The sequence below is a fragment of the Eutrema salsugineum genome, unplaced genomic scaffold (genome assembly GCF_000478725.1).
Source record: "Eutrema salsugineum unplaced genomic scaffold, Eutsalg1_0 scaffold_5, whole genome shotgun sequence".
Taxonomy (NCBI): Eukaryota; Viridiplantae; Streptophyta; class Magnoliopsida; order Brassicales; family Brassicaceae; genus Eutrema; species Eutrema salsugineum.
Genome location: NW_006256612.1, coordinates 13,493,555 through 13,508,902, shown reverse-complemented (window position 1 = coordinate 13,508,902; position 15,348 = coordinate 13,493,555). Strand labels below are relative to the sequence as shown.

Genomic DNA, 15,348 nt, shown 5'->3' with positions numbered 1-15,348 from the left:
ACAAGAATGGGCCAGAATTGGGAATATTAAGACAAAACTAAGTCCAAATAGGGATGAAAAGTTGAATGCAAGTGGGTTTGTTTTGTAGCAGCTCGGTCCAATATTCATAGAATCTGCAGAATAAATCAAATGGTCCAAGCATAAGCATCAATGGCTCTCTTTTCAGCAACTTGTAGGAGGATGAGGATCCTTCAGACCGTATCTTTGAAACTATAAGATAGAACATGGAGAAAGACCAATAACTGTATCTCTCCTTTTGGTCCTTTCAAAATTAATGGGTAAATCCCAAGAAAAGATTCGGTCTCGTCGAATCATTTGTTCATAGTAAAGGTGCTTTGTGAAACATTTTCAAAAGATCTTCTTGTGATCTTTGCCTTTTTCAGTATTTGGATTCTGATTCTTCCTCTGTTTTCTTATAAATAGCCTGTGAGTCAAGCAACTAGAGTCACAAGCAACACCAAGCTCAAACTCAGGGCTTGGGTCTCGTGAATTGTTTGTTCTAAGGCTTCTTTCAATCCATCCTTTTCTTCTTCTTCATTTTCTTCAAGAAACCGAGCTCTTAATCGAAAATCAAGAAAATGGACAGGGTTATGAGAATGTCGTCAGAAAAACGAGTGGTTATATTCAGCAAGAGCTCCTGTTGTTTGTCCTACGCGGTTCAAGTCCTCTTCCAAGATCTCGGGGTTAACCCCAAGATCCACGAGATCGATAAGGACCCCGAATGCCGGGAGATCGAGAAGGCACTACTGAGGCTAGGCTGTTCAAAGCCGGTCCCAGCCGTCTTCATTGGTGGCAAGCTCGTTGGTTCGACCAACGAAGTAATGTCCATGCACCTAAGCAGCTCGTTGGTTCCCTTAGTGAAGCCATATCTCTGTTAAAGAAGAGGTGTTTCCAAGGATTCTTAAATTTAGCTATGGAAAATGTATTGCAATAAGGAAAAAAAATTTCGACCAAATTTTGTAATGTGTTTTAGTGTTATATTGGTTGTTTAACTTCTCAAGTTGTATGGAATCCTTTTCTTTGAAAAAAAAAAAATTGTTGGGAAAGTGTATAATTGTAAGAGTGATATATTAATTAAAGGGTAAACACATTTATGCTAAATTTAATAATATAGCTCGAAGATAGATTGATCCATTATTGATTGGTAATCCAAATCAAAACACAGAAGAAGCAGAACAACTACTACATAACTCACATAACCAGACGGAGTTGGTAACAAAGTTCACTAGGACCAATCATACTAACTTGTCTGCAACATATACTAGCTACTTTTACATCGCTTACACAGTGCAAGTTACAATAATTTCTTCCTGTACAGCAGCACAAAGAAACAACAAAAACATACACACGGAATAATCAAACAAGCTGTGAATGGTGTATGACTCAAAGAAAGGTGCTATCTAGGTGCAACGGAGGGAGCAATTCCACTGACGAGGTCAGAGCCAGAGACATCCATTGATGAATAAGGATTCGGATTCCTCATAACTGAAGAATTAGATGACGATGATGGCTGACTCGTTGTCTCAGACAGATGAGCTGTTTTGGCTTTCTGAGATTCCGGCATCAGTTCCCATATGATCTCGAGTTCTCTTACAACTTCCGCCATTGAAGGCCTCGCATCGGTCTCCTCTCTGCAGCTTCGCAGCGCTAAAGTGGCAAACTTTTCAATGCATTCCGCTGGAACTGAGCTCATTCTCTTATCCACGGCTGATAATATCGAACCAGACTGGTACGCGATGTTGACCTGACCCAACACAAAAAAAAAACAGTTTTAGATAAATGCCAAGAAGAAGAACAAACTCTAACCATCTAGCCAGAATTACCTCTCGAACTATGTTCTTGCCATGTGTGATAGGCTGCATTCCTGTCAAGAGCTCCAGGAACACTACGCCTAAACTATAAACATCGCTTTTATCAGTCAATTGATGAGTCAAGAAATATTCCGGGTCAAGGTAACCCTGCAAGTGGACAAGAAAAAAAAGTCTCAGTCATGAATTTGAGAAAAAGAAAAAAAATTTACAGCAGCGATGCAGGATTGAGATCTTACCGGGGTCCCTTTTACAACAGTAGACACATGATGAGGTGAGATGCCTTCCATATCAGGCACTGGGGCGAGTCTTGAGAGTCCAAAATCTGCAACCTTTGCGATGAATCTGGAGTCTAACAATATGTTGCTAGCTTTGATATCGCGATGGAATATTGGCGGATTAGCTTCTGTGTGTAAATACAGGATTCCCTTAGCTGAACCTAGAGCAATCCGCATTCTCATCGCAAAGTCTAAGGGGTCTTTTAACTTAACTGCCAAAGCAAAAATTGTACAGTGTTATCCACACGTAGAGAAAAAGTAATAACACTACAATTGACTCGGTGAATAAGCAAAAACATACCAGAAATGTTGTCTCGTAAAGTACCATTTTCCATGTACTCATAAACCAGCATCTGCACGGTTGACAATACAGGCAATAAGAGAGACATAAAAAGGTTTTTAAACCTCAAAACCAGAAGATGGGTTTTGAACAAAAGTACCTGTTCGCCTTCTTCATCACAAAATCCAAGCAAAGCAACAAGGTTTCTGTGATGTAATCTCGACAACAATTCAATCTCAGTAAGGAACTCCCTCTCACCCTGCAGTGATCCCTCTTGTGCTCTTTTAATCGCCACAACAATTCCATCGCCAAGGGTACCTTTGTAGACCTTTCCATAACCTCCTTGTCCAATTTGAGTGGAACTATTAAAATTGTCTGTAGCCAGAGCCAGCTCAGCATATGTGAAGCTCTTAACCCCTTCGATTTTCAAAGAAGCCTTGGAAGCTGCACATGGATGAATCAAAACTATAAGACCAAAAGCAAATTTGAAAGATGATCTCCTCTGAACACATATCAGCACCCAAAAGAAAAAGCTTACATCGTTTTTTCCTAGAAACCGCAGCGTATCCTTTCATACGTTTTTTCATAATGATATGGGCAATAATAGCGGTTAGCGTAACTGCAGCTGCAACACAACCAAGAACTATTCCCGCTAGTGCACCCTTACTTACACCGGAAGGCGAAGCTGAAGGAAACACTGCCAAAAGAAAAAGAAAAAAAGAAGACGTCAGCTCATTTACTTGTACTTTAACTTAAGTTCTGTTTTGAAATAAACATCAGAGGACGAAGATACTTCTACTAACCATCTCTGTAGACATCTAACAATGTGAAATTCATAAGCTCATAAGGACCAAACAGATCTTCGTCTGGGATGTTCCATCCAGTGAACATGCCTCTTATTCGCCGAACCTCGCTCCGATTGAATATGAAAGAATTGTTTGCATTGGAACCGAAAACAGGAAAGAACTTCAAGTACATTCGAAGTCTAGGTCCTTTTTGCCACTGGAATGAGTCAATGCGCAGCTGATACAGATTCAAATTAAGACCAGAGGTGATGTATTGCTCAAATTCGGATATGTAAGGAACAAAATCCGAGAAACCAGGACTCTTCAACCGATATCCAACAAGCAGAGGAGCAGCACAAAAGCACCGTCTAAGAGATTCTGGAGAAAATTCATAAGGGGGTGGACAGTCAGAACAAGTTGTATTCGGATTGGTTGAACCCTGATTCTTGTCTTCCGCAGTACGAGAACCACAGAACTGGAGCAGATTCTCATCTGAGCATAATGGATTCCCCTGAAGCCTGGAAAACACACGATGTCACATTAATACCGGAAAGTGGACACTAATCTGAGGGAAAGAGTGTATCACATTTCAGAATGAGAAAACAAGATCAAAAAACTGTTATCTACATCATTGGGTGGTTAAAAATGATATGCAAAAGCAAAAGAAGTATGCATGGGCATAAGGGAAATAGGAAAGCGCAGAAAGCAAACCAGATGGTCACATTTGGGCGGGGATCAGATCTGCCAGAAATATTTGAAAACCTATTGTTCCGCAGATCCCTGAAAAACATAAAGGAAATCACCGTTGTCAAGAGATAATGGCACATGCTTGTAGGTCAAAGGAAAAGAGATATGATTGCTTTTTCAACAGTCATACACAATAAGAGTTTCGGTTGAATTCAACACTCTATCCTGGTATATGCTAGAGGGAATGGAACCATTCAGAGCATTGTTTGCAACCGACCTGCCACATTAGGTAGACAACAAAGTAAACCATCAGCAATCTTCATATCCCAAAATGATAGAACCAAGAACAGCAGAAACCGAAAATCTCACTACACCGATCAGGCACACTTACAACTTTTGAAGCCGTGGCAGGCCTGAGAAATTTGTTGGAATGGTTCCAGTTAGACTGTTATTGGACAAATCGCTGCAGAAAGTTCATCAGAAGATATCAAATTTAAAAGCAATCCATTTCTAACAAATGAAAAAGAATACTAATTACAGTACATAGCCCGGAATAAATCAAAGGCCGAATTTTGAAAGGCGCTAAAAGTTTACATGGTTGTGATACTATCAGAAAGCTTCCCTGTAGGTATAGATCCATTTAACTGATTTCGACTTAGGTCCCTGGAAATCATGTCGAACAATCAGAAACAGATGATACTAATTCGCCAAGGCAGTTTTGGGATTATTGAAGGAAGCAGCTAAAGAAGTTATAAACTTACAAATAACCAAGGTTCGGGATACTGCTAAGATCAGGTATTGGCCCTTGCAAGCTGCAGTTCCTAAGACTCCTGCCGTGTACAGATAGAGATGTACGCATATATTAGCATAGCAACCGCATATAGCTTATGTACAAAAAGATCGAGAAAAAAAGGAGATAATAGACGACCAGTCTTCTCTCTACGTTTTGAAAACTATACTAATTAGTTCAAATAAGGCTGATTTCCATTCCCAAAGCTTAATATATGCACAGCTTAATCCAAATCCAATGCGTGATTCTTATACTGAATTGTTGAATGCATCAACGGAAGATGACAGCCCTTCCAGTCTCACACTTCAGTGACTTTGACTATAAGATACATTGTGAAACTAGCACTTACAACTTCAAAAGTTTAGACATGTTTCCGTAAGAGGGTGGAATCGTGGTCCCATCAAAGTGATTGTTATCTAATTGTCTGCCAAAATAAACACGAGCAAAAGGTCAAAGAGAAAAGAATAAATGCCTGGTCACCAGTCAGTATGGTGACAGGACCAGGGAAATTAACTTAAAACTGTGATATAAACTTACAGGATAAGCAAATTGGGCATGTTTGATAACTCAGGAGGGAGATAGCCCGATAAATTATTGTTGTCAAGAAGGCTGTAAGAAAAAACAAGTAAAGTTCATCAAAATTAGATAGGTAAAGCATATGTGGCATGCTGTAGACATAAAAGCCGAGTTTAGGTACAAAACAGAACATTAAAAAAATAAGATTCATATTAGGCTACGACAACTCACATGTGAACAATTGACGGTAGGCTTCCAAGCTCGGGCGGTATCTGCCCGCTAATTGAATTATTATTCATGTGACTGGAAGAAGATGAGATGGACAAAGAAAGCCATAAGTAACATACTCAGGAGATCAAGGAACCATTATAAGCAAGACATCCATGTATGTAATAATATGACATAAAATTAAACGAACTCACAAGTGCTTTGTTTTACTTAAATTTCCAAACGATTTGGGTAGTGGTCCTGATATACGGTTTTCATCAATCTGTATTCTGTCCAAGTTTGGAAGAAACCCAAGCTCCTCAGGTAAGTTTCCAGTTAATAGATTTCCATTCAAGAGCCTGCAAGTGTGCAATGTCACATCAAGTTAGGAGCCAAGTAAAGGCAAACGAAGAGTAACAACAATAAGGCAGAGGAAGTAAACAAGAAACTTGTCCAACTTGTTCATTAGAATGAAACTCCTGAACTTACAAGAGTTCCAAAGACTTGATATTCCCAATTTCCTTTGGTATACTTCCGGTTATCTTGTTCCACATGAAATCCCTGGCATTAGAGAAGATGTAGCAGAATACATTACATTACACTGGGTATGATTATGAAGAGCATAACATTACAGGTACAAAAAAAGATCTAAGCTAGTTATGGCGGGCTTACAAGATAGTAAGACGAGTCAACCGGCCAAGGTCCGGGGACAAGGTCCCTGAGAGATTCATACTGAGCAATTGCCTTCAAGTAAAAAAAGCAAGAAGCTTTTCAAACAGTTATTGTAAAGTATGGACAGAAAGCAGAAACAGTGAAGAAGACAATACAGTTCTTTGACATGAAGATAACCATCGTCAAGAGTTGAATTGTAGCAGAGAACACCAGTCCAATTCGAAGCGCACGGATCTCCGCGTCCCCAATTGCTCAATCTACGAACGGGATCGTTCAAGCTGTCTTTTATTGCTCGCAAAGCCCTCACTGAAATATCAACGATCAGTACGAATTCAGCGATGGAGAATCCAAAAGCAAAGAAAACCCATATCGCAGACACAAATTATTTGAAGATCGAAAGTGGAGAGAGAGCAAATTAACAACTAGAAAAATGGTAAAAAAGAAACCTTCGACGGGATTGGTGATGTCGTCTTGAGCAAAAGAAGAAGACCAACAACAGAGGAAGAAAAACAGAGGTAGAAGACGAGAGGCGTTTGACGAAGACATATCGAGAGAGGAAACAGAGGAGACCAAAGACGGGGACTAGAGAGAGAAATATAAATAGGCAAAGGACATGACCAGGTAGAGAGTGAAGCAGAGGGAGAAGGAGAGAAGACAAAGTAAGAGAAAAGTGGTTGGTAATTTGTTGAAAGCATTGAAGAGTGATAGAAACGACATTTTCTTAGTTTGACCATATCAATCCGGGGAGGAGAGCGACGAGGCGTCATCAAAATTTCACTTTCGCCGCCGCTATTACTACGCGCCAGCCACCTTCTCTGCTTCCGTCAAATCCTTTTACGTTTCTATTTTTTGTTGACCTTTTTCCTCGCTTTATTTATTTTTTAATATGACAGTAGGTAGATCATGTGCTATTGCGATCGAGTTTTACATAAATAAATAAATATACCTTTTGATTCCACCACCTTGTAATTTTTTGTATTAAAAAACATACAATTAGGAAATAACAATAAGAAAACAAATCAAATCATTGGCGTATTGTATATATATTTGTTGATTTATGTGCATTTTGGTCCCCACGAAACTAAAAGTCAGCAAGTTTTCCTAATGAGTTTATTGGATGTATCAAACAGTGGTAGAGCTAGAAAAAAAAATTACGGAGGTCAGTTTTAGTTTATAATGTACTATAAATAAATTTTACAGGGGTTATTTAAATAAATTATCATATTTTATCATTTTTTTTATAAAAATATAAGTATATATATAAAAAATTTGGATTTCACCTGGGTCATTTGACCCCCTTCCAATATGCTCCCTCCGACACTGATACCAAATATGGTGTTGGTTAATGGGTTATGACCGACTAAATTGAGGGCGATTTTAAATGTTATAGCCATTACATTATCTAGAAGATCATGTAGATGATTATGATTCCTAAGAGGATAGTGAGATTGAAAGCAATAACAAAAGTCAAATAGCGACAAAAAAAAAGTAGGGACAAAAATAAGAAATATGATGTTGCTTCACTTTGCTAATCCTTTTGTCTTTTTTTATTTTTTATGTACCTGAGAAATATAAAGTCGCTAAATGGAAGAAAACTCCTAAATATTTGGATAAATAATTAAATTAAACAAAATGAAATCGAAAAAAAACTTTAGCTGGTATAAGTAAGCATCATTAAACTTCTTAATCTTAACTGATGATAGCGGGTCGAGGTACCCGTCCACTTTTTAAGAGTCTTGATTAAAAAGTTAAAAGCAATGTTGAAAATAAAGGAGATCTCTATGACCAGCAAATAAAGTTATGCCCAATTGCCAAGAGAAAAGAAGGCCCAAAAGAACTCATTGTGACGTTTTATTTCATCAAAAATAAGCTGAAATGTCACATTAGTACAAAATCAAACTAACGCGCCAGGTAGGGGTCGAACCTACGGCCTTCTGCTTAGGAAACAGACGCTCTATCCACTGAGCTACAGGCGCAACATATAATGATCGCGAGAAGTGCACAATATTTTGGATTTTATAGGCCTGATAATGACGAAGTCCGATATAATGCATAGTGGTATAAAACAGCAATTGAAACTTCATGCACTTCGAACCAAAAAAAAAGAATGGATTTTGAAAACTTATAACTACATATACCTGCGTTTTGTATACGCCTTAGTTATATAAAAAACTTTAGTACACAGATTACATTTCCAAGTTTCTAACATTAAAATTATAATTGTTAGAAGTGATTTTTTGACTTCTACACTATAATTGACCGATTCCTTGAGGTTATTTTTTTTTTTTTTTTTTTTTTTGTAAAATGTTAAAATTTCATACCAGTTTTTTTGAGTTTACAAAAGAACCAAATTACAACGAAAGCAGAAAAGCGAGAGCAAGATAGCCAAAAAATAAACTATAGCATTACATCATTAGCTTAAGGAACCTAAATGGAAGAATAGCTGGAGTAGAGAAGGGGAGGAGATGTCGAGCGCTGGGTAGGAGAGAAGTCGATCACGGGTAATCCTGTCAACCGCTCGAATGGTGAGCACAGGTGAAGCGGAAGTGCCTCTGAATATCCTGGAGTTACGTTCCTTCCACACCAAGTAGATGATAGCCTGGAAGACCAATTTTATAACCGAGAGCAGCTGGGGTGAGAGATGACTTGGGTTCTGAGAGAGAGAGAGCACAACTGCTTGCATATCCGATGGAGGATTAGGCCACACTGAACCTACAAAATGAGACCAGATTTCCGCAGAGTACACGCAATCAAAGAACAGGTGGTCATGGGATTCCGATGCAGCAGAGCAGAGCACACACTGATCTGAGACATTAAAGCCCCATCTCCTCATCCTATCTTTTGTCGGAAGCCTCTTCAACATTACAAGCCAGGAGAAGAATGAGCAGCGGGGAATACTCTCCTTGAACCAAACCAACTTTTGCCACTGAACAGATGGAGACTGAACTCTAATTTGTTCCCAAGTTGCTTTGGAGGAGAAGTTTCTTGAGTAATTACCAACAGCATTTCGCCAGAGGAAGACATCATCACCTTTCGAGTTATCAGGTGGGGAAGCTGTAGTAAGCAAAATTTGCAGAGACCGAGCTTGCTCTGATCTTGCATTTGGGATAAATCATTCTCCAGATCTAGTAGCCTCAGTGATTCAGACCCTTAGTCTGATCCGTAGTTGTCTTGGACCCATCTCACCAAGATGTTGTATGTCTGACTGCAAATCTTGAGTCAGACGTGGTGAGATGTTATGTAATAATTGTTAAAATCGTCTTGAAGCAACCACAGAAACTTGTAATGGTACTAGGAAATTAATTACTGTTAAAAACATAAAAGCGAATATGTAATACTCCTACTAATTAATCACTTCAAATTATTTTAAAAAAAAAAAATAAATAAAGAGGGAGACAAGATGCTGCGATGCTTCACGTGTCAATGTGCCTTTTACTTTTCATCACTAATTTTTTATACAAATAAATAATATTTTTTATAAACCGACCAATAAAAAATCATATAAAAAATAATAAATTCGTTTCTTTACTTGTTTTTTTCTCAACTCAATGGGGGCAATTAGCAATTTATAGTTAGTGACGTCACTTCTCTCTCCTCAGAGAGCAGAGAGTTACCTCCTACGCTCTTCATTTTGAGAGAGAGAAAGCTTCATCTCCTCTCCATCATTATTCATAGATAGACATTTGTTCTCATTCCGCTCATTGGAATTTCGCGGGTCAGCATTTCCTTCCGTCAAAAACGCCGATGGAGAAATCGGATCCTCCACCACCGAAGCCCGCCGCTCTTATCCCTTCCGATCCACATCCCAACCCAAATGCCGATCCCGTTCCCTCTTCCTTCCACCGCCGATCTCGCTCCGATGATATGTCGATGTTCATGTTCATGGATCCCCTCATCTCCTCCTCCGGCGCTCCACCTTCCTCCGACGACCTTCCCTCCGACGACGATCTCTTCTCTTCCTTCATCGATGTCGACAGCCTCTCCTCCAATCCGCATCCGCCACTCTCCTTTCCAAATCCCTCCTCCAACAACTCCGTTCCTCCGCCGACTTCCTCCTCCTCCTCTCGTCCTCGCCACCGTCACAGCAATTCCGTCGACGCTGGGTGCGCCATGTACGCCAGTGAAATCATGGACGCAAAGAAAGCCATGCCTCCCGAAAAGCTCTCCGAGCTCTGGAACATCGATCCCAAACGCGCCAAAAGGTTCGATCCTCTACTACTCTTTATTCTTCCTCCACCCTAATTAGGAAAGATTAATGTGAATTGGGAATTTCCAACGAAATGGGATGAATTACGAAAATTAGGGATTGGGATTGAATTACAGGATTTTGGCGAATCGGCAATCTGCAGCTCGCTCCAAGGAGAGAAAAGCAAGATACATTCAGGAGCTTGAGCGTAAAGTTCAATCGCTTCAAACCGAAGCCACCACTCTCTCCGCTCAGCTCACTCTCTTCCAGGTTTCTCTTCTCTTCTAAAAATACTTTCGATTTCAACTGAATAAAGTAGAAGCCTTTGCTCTGTTCTACACAGTGTACTAGATCACAAGAAATATATATAGCTTGATTCAATGTTGTTTGATTAAACAGAGAGACACAAATGGACTGGCAAACGAAAACACAGAGCTGAAACTCAGGTTACAAGCAATGGAGCAACAAGCTCAGCTTCGTAATGGTAAAAAACCTATTCTTTGGTATGCATTCTGCCTCTGTGACCTTCAATCTCCTGTTTTTTTTATCTTTGTGAATGCAAAACAGCTCTAAATGAAGCTTTGAGGAAAGAAGTGGAAAGGATGAAGATGGAGACAGGAGAAATCTCGGGTAATTCAGATTCGTATGATATGGGAATGCAGCAGATTCAGTATTCTCCTTCAACATTCATGGCAATCCCTCCATATCATGGCTCAACCAACGGCCAGGATATGCAGATGCACGGTTTCAATCCAATGGAGATGTCGAATTCTCAGAGCGTATCGGAGTTTCTGCAGAACGGGCGGCTGCAAGGGCTTGATATAAGTAGCAATAGCTCAAGCTTAGTCAAATCTGAAGGACCTTCGCTCTCTGCTAGTGAGAGCAGCTCTGCGTATTGACAAGGCTATTGAGGCTGGATACACACTTGTTAATAGGCTTTAAAATTCATTTGATTTGATTCACTTTCGATTATTTATATTATTCTTTTTTGAGGTAACCAAAACCAAGAGAGGACGTATACAAAAGTTGTGTTGGTTTTGTCTTGCTAAATTCGTGATTGTGAGTTTCTTTCATTGTTTCTTCTTGAAGGAACAAAGGAGATTGATTAGTTTCATTTCACTTGGGATACAATACCATGATGTTTGTTTGCTACGTTTTTTTCATTATTTTATTATAACCGTCTCAGATTTATATATTCCTTTTGTTAAGTTTCATTTTAGAACTGACTTTTAAAGTTCCATCTTATTATACAAGATCATGAAAACCGAAGAAAAAAAAAATAGAGCTCAGACAGGAGGCAATATCATCTGGGAATCAGATGAGTGCGATGGACCCAACCATCGCTAAAGCCAGTTTCTTCACAGCTCTTGTATGCACCAGCCGGGAATCGAACCCGGGTCTGTACCGTGGCAGGGTACTATTCTACCACTAGACCACTGGTGCTTCGATGTCCATCTCGTGTGGCCTAATTAGATATCTATATTGTTAGCATATTAAATCTCGGCCCAATATTTCTCCACTTCTATATTTAGGGCCTATTGGCGGACACACAGATAACAAATATCAAAGTGTTCTTGTAAATCTTTATTTGCCTTCCATCTTTTCTCAATCATATAAAAAATATGTCATGCGCTCAATCCATTTCTAATGTGTGTTAAAAAAATGTTACTGAATTCATTACAATGCTCCAAAAACTGGGATCATCAAATGTATATGTTATCTTTGTCGAAACTCGTTTGCTATATCAACACATAATTTGACCTACAAACTATGCAGTTAGCCAAATTCCAATTTGAAAAAATCGGACACGTTACGAAAAATACAACAACATGATTGATGGTAAGCATCTAGCTACCCGATGAGAGATTAGGGTTTGGCTGTTTTGGATAGACCTTGAAAAAGCAAAACAAATTGTGAAGATGACAAAACAGATTCCAGCCGACAAAAATGAGAAAAAATAAAAAAAAATACTGAATCCATTCTTTGATTAGGTTGTGGTCAAACTTAACCTCCCTAAGCTAACGACTAAGTACTCAATCTCAATGTCGATGTTTATTTTTAGAATTTAAATTATATTAGAGTGATTTCTTAGGAATAATGAAATACCAACGAAGCATCTCATACATGAGATGACGTATGCGCTGCCGTCATGCACTCTAACGTCAAAATAACATTCATAACCTATATACGTATGCAGGTTACATAAATTATAACAAAGCAGATAAATATATTATCAAAAATTGATAGTTGAATGATGGCGAAGTGTGAAGTAGACCACAAATTTTTATTTATTTTTTTTTGTCGTAGGCTCACAAAATTAACTTTAAATAATGACAAATTGGTAATTGACAAAAGATTAAAATGTGTGGGAAGTCGTCTATCGGAAAAAGCTCCAAAAAAGCTAATGGGACATTAACGGAGGAAATACAAGTAATATATTTTGTGGGCCCAATTTGGCCCTAATGGATTTTAACTAGAAAGAGAGACTCTCTCTGCTTTCGACCTGTTCTCCTTGTATCTGGGATCTCCAGATTTTCTCTCCACTCTCTTCCTCTCGCATTCGATTGCCACGTGCAAACTCGACTTTGCCGGCGGAAAGGGTCTTCGTCTCTCGCCGGCAGATCGAATCTCCAACTTCTCCGATTCCCGATTAATTTACCGATTGATTAACTTATATTCTTTCTAGGGTCTTCCTTAGGCCTTAAAAACCTCGAAACCCTCAATTTTTACACCTTCTTCGTCCAATTCCTGTTCAAATTTTCCATTTATGGCGCTTAGGGTTACCTTCACATACTCTAGCTATGTTGCTAGAAACATTGCTTCATCCGCCGCGACTCGCGTCGGTACCGGCGATGTCCGATCATGCTTCGAATGCTGGGTCCGTCCCAGATTCTTCGGTCACAACCAGAAACCCGATATGGATAAATCTTCAGGATCCAACACTCTTGCCCGACCAGCTTCCATGTATAGCACCATTGCGAGGGAAATCCTCGAAGAAGGAAGCCAGAGTCCGCTTGTGTTGGGGATGATCTCCATCATCAAATTAACCGCACCTCCGGAGCTTTTGGGCATGAACGTCCTCGGGATCTCGCCCTTCAAGACTTCTTCTGTAATCCCGTTTCTTAGGGGGTCTAAGTGGATGCCTTGTAGCATTCCGGCGACATTATCAACGGATTTTGCTGACGTTGATAGGGGAGTAAAGGCGTGTGATGCCAAGGTGAAGCTGGGTTTAAGTAATAAAGGCTCCAATGTTGGAAACGGATGGGTTAATAAGCTTTTGAATATCTGCTCGGAGGATGCTAAGGCTGCTTTCACGGCCGTGACTGTTTCTCTCCTATTCCGTTCGGCTTTGGCCGAGCCAAAGTCTATACCTTCAACCTCTATGTACCCTACTCTCGATGTCGGTGATCGTGTTATAGCCGAGAAGGTGAGAACGATTGTTTCGTGCTATATAATACTGCATTTTTGAATGCTTTATCCCTCCCTAGAGATCCTTATGCCTGCTTACACCTTTGTATTTATCCATGCTGTTATATTCTTAAATGTGTTTGATGCTTTTAATTGGTGGTGTGGCTTCATGTTTGAGTGATTGATCTGCGTATTTGCTTTTGGTGCTGGTCAGGTCTCGTACATTTTCAGAAAGCCAGAGGTGTCAGATATAGTCATCTTCAAGGCTCCTCCCGTTTTGGTGGTAGGTCTCTAATCACACTTTCTTGTTTTTCAGATTTTTAAAAATCTGTTTCAGAGGTGTGTGATGTCCTCCTGTGAAAAATTGCAGGAACATGGTTACAACTGTACTGATGTTTTCATAAAAAGGATAGTTGCAAGCGAAGGTGACTGGGTTGAAGTAAGCCCTTATATCTTATCCACTTGTTGATTGATCCTAATCATGCATTCAAGTCTTTGCTCACCCTTTATTGGTATTACTTCAGTAGTGGCTTCTTGATGACCAGCCTCCTCAAAACAGACCCTTACCCTTTGCTTTCTGCTTCTTTATCTTTTTCCTGTCTAACCTATCGATGTTGTGTCATATAGGTTTGTGATGGAAAGCTCTTAGTGAATGACACCGTTCAAGCGGAGGATTTTGTCTTAGAGCCAATTGACTATGAAATGGAACCAATGGTAAGCAAATTTGTACTTCGCGACTTAATGATTCTTGACCTTAAAGTTGTAGAATAGGAATGGTGCTAAGTTGGCTTTCCCTGTTGATTTGCAGTTCGTCCCTGAAGGTTATGTCTTTGTCCTAGGAGACAACCGCAACAAAAGCTTTGACTCTCATAACTGGTAACCACCTTGAAAGATATCTGCTACTTCATGGTTATTCTGTGTTAAATTGTGGAAACTCTGTTGATGTTGTAAATGTAAAACGCAGGGGTCCACTTCCGATAAAGAACATCATTGGAAGATCCGTGTTTCGGTATTGGCCACCGAGCAAAGTTTCAGACACAATACACCATGACCAAGTTATCCAAAAGGGAGCTGTCTCTGTTTCATGACCGGGTACAGATGTCTGGATGGGTTCTTTGGATTAAGCAGGAAATTGAATAGATGAAGCCAAGAGCAACGAGCAGTTGTTTCGTTCTGTGTAGTTAGAGCAATGGGAAATCCCAAAAAAAGAAGAAGGAAAAACTAAAACATTTTTGGTATGATTTATTTGTTGTGTTGAAACCTAAAATGCAATCATTGTAATGGCAGTCGTTGTCTAACATAAGCGTAAAGTGAGTACTAGATTACCCTGCTTGCTTACCCATCTGTAGAAACATCACAGTACAACTGTACAAGCGGAGAACAAGTTCTTCCATTCACTATTTAATTGATGGCATACCATATGAGATACTATATTAGGAAACTGTCAATTTCAACAATGGAAGGGAAATTTGTTTTTCATGCTAATGCTGTCAAACGGCATATAACGGAGTCGGAAAAAAAATCAACTGAAATGTTTTTTCCTTTCGAGAAAAAAAAATCAACTGAAAAAAAATCAACTTAAAAAAAACTCAGAAAACAGAAATAAACTAACAAAAAAAATTAGAGCTCAGGTATGGAGAGATCATCTGGAGATCCATCGAAGCCAATTTTTCTTCACAGCTCAAAGGATGCACCAGCCGGGCTTCGAACCCTAGCCTGCACCGCAGCAGG

At 39.5% G+C, this 15,348-nt stretch overlaps 4 protein-coding genes and 3 non-coding genes across 7 annotated transcripts; 3 read left to right on the top strand and 4 right to left on the bottom strand.

Moving 5' to 3' along the window:
• Positions 1 to 152: 152 nt before the first annotated feature.
• Positions 153 to 1,101, top strand: LOC18994191 (monothiol glutaredoxin-S11). Its single transcript, XM_006417812.2, has 2 exons — positions 153 to 330; positions 424 to 1,101. The coding sequence occupies exon 2, from the start codon at positions 579 to 581 to the stop codon at positions 876 to 878; it is 300 nt and encodes a 99-aa protein (XP_006417875.1). The 5' UTR covers positions 153 to 330; positions 424 to 578; the 3' UTR covers positions 879 to 1,101.
• A 60-nt stretch (positions 1,102 to 1,161) lies between these two features.
• LOC18994190 (probable LRR receptor-like serine/threonine-protein kinase At1g06840) lies at positions 1,162 to 6,807 on the bottom strand. Its single transcript, XM_006417811.2, has 20 exons — positions 6,470 to 6,807; positions 6,179 to 6,329; positions 6,024 to 6,095; positions 5,841 to 5,912; positions 5,567 to 5,710; positions 5,376 to 5,447; positions 5,166 to 5,237; positions 4,978 to 5,052; positions 4,600 to 4,668; positions 4,433 to 4,501; positions 4,230 to 4,301; positions 4,029 to 4,115; positions 3,863 to 3,931; positions 3,170 to 3,669; positions 2,905 to 3,063; positions 2,527 to 2,810; positions 2,388 to 2,439; positions 2,048 to 2,298; positions 1,824 to 1,958; positions 1,162 to 1,744 (listed from the first exon to the last, which is right to left on the bottom strand). Exons 1-20 carry the CDS (start codon positions 6,567 to 6,569, stop codon positions 1,397 to 1,399), a joined length of 2,853 nt encoding a protein of 950 aa, XP_006417874.1. The 5' UTR covers positions 6,570 to 6,807; the 3' UTR covers positions 1,162 to 1,396.
• Positions 6,808 to 7,926: 1,119 nt separating this feature from the next.
• Positions 7,927 to 7,999, bottom strand: TRNAR-CCU. Its single transcript has one exon. It is a non-coding gene; the product is annotated as a tRNA-Arg (tRNA).
• Positions 8,000 to 9,577: 1,578 nt separating this feature from the next.
• Positions 9,578 to 11,385, top strand: LOC18994189 (transcription factor RF2b). Its single transcript, XM_006417810.2, has 4 exons — positions 9,578 to 10,225; positions 10,347 to 10,479; positions 10,609 to 10,693; positions 10,777 to 11,385. Exons 1-4 carry the CDS (start codon positions 9,768 to 9,770, stop codon positions 11,106 to 11,108), a joined length of 1,008 nt encoding a protein of 335 aa, XP_006417873.1. The 5' UTR covers positions 9,578 to 9,767; the 3' UTR covers positions 11,109 to 11,385.
• A 106-nt stretch (positions 11,386 to 11,491) lies between these two features.
• Positions 11,492 to 11,576, bottom strand: LOC112084206. The gene has a single exon (XR_002898164.1). It is a non-coding gene; the product is annotated as a small nucleolar RNA snoR114 (small nucleolar RNA).
• A 5-nt stretch (positions 11,577 to 11,581) lies between these two features.
• Positions 11,582 to 11,652, bottom strand: TRNAG-GCC. Its single transcript has one exon. It is a non-coding gene; the product is annotated as a tRNA-Gly (tRNA).
• Positions 11,653 to 12,702: 1,050 nt separating this feature from the next.
• Positions 12,703 to 15,016, top strand: LOC18994188 (probable thylakoidal processing peptidase 2, chloroplastic). The gene is made up of 6 exons (XM_006417809.2): positions 12,703 to 13,636; positions 13,832 to 13,900; positions 13,988 to 14,056; positions 14,245 to 14,331; positions 14,426 to 14,493; positions 14,582 to 15,016. Exons 1-6 carry the CDS (start codon positions 12,977 to 12,979, stop codon positions 14,703 to 14,705), a joined length of 1,077 nt encoding a protein of 358 aa, XP_006417872.1. The 5' UTR covers positions 12,703 to 12,976; the 3' UTR covers positions 14,706 to 15,016.
• The last annotated feature ends 332 nt before the right edge of the window (positions 15,017 to 15,348 follow it).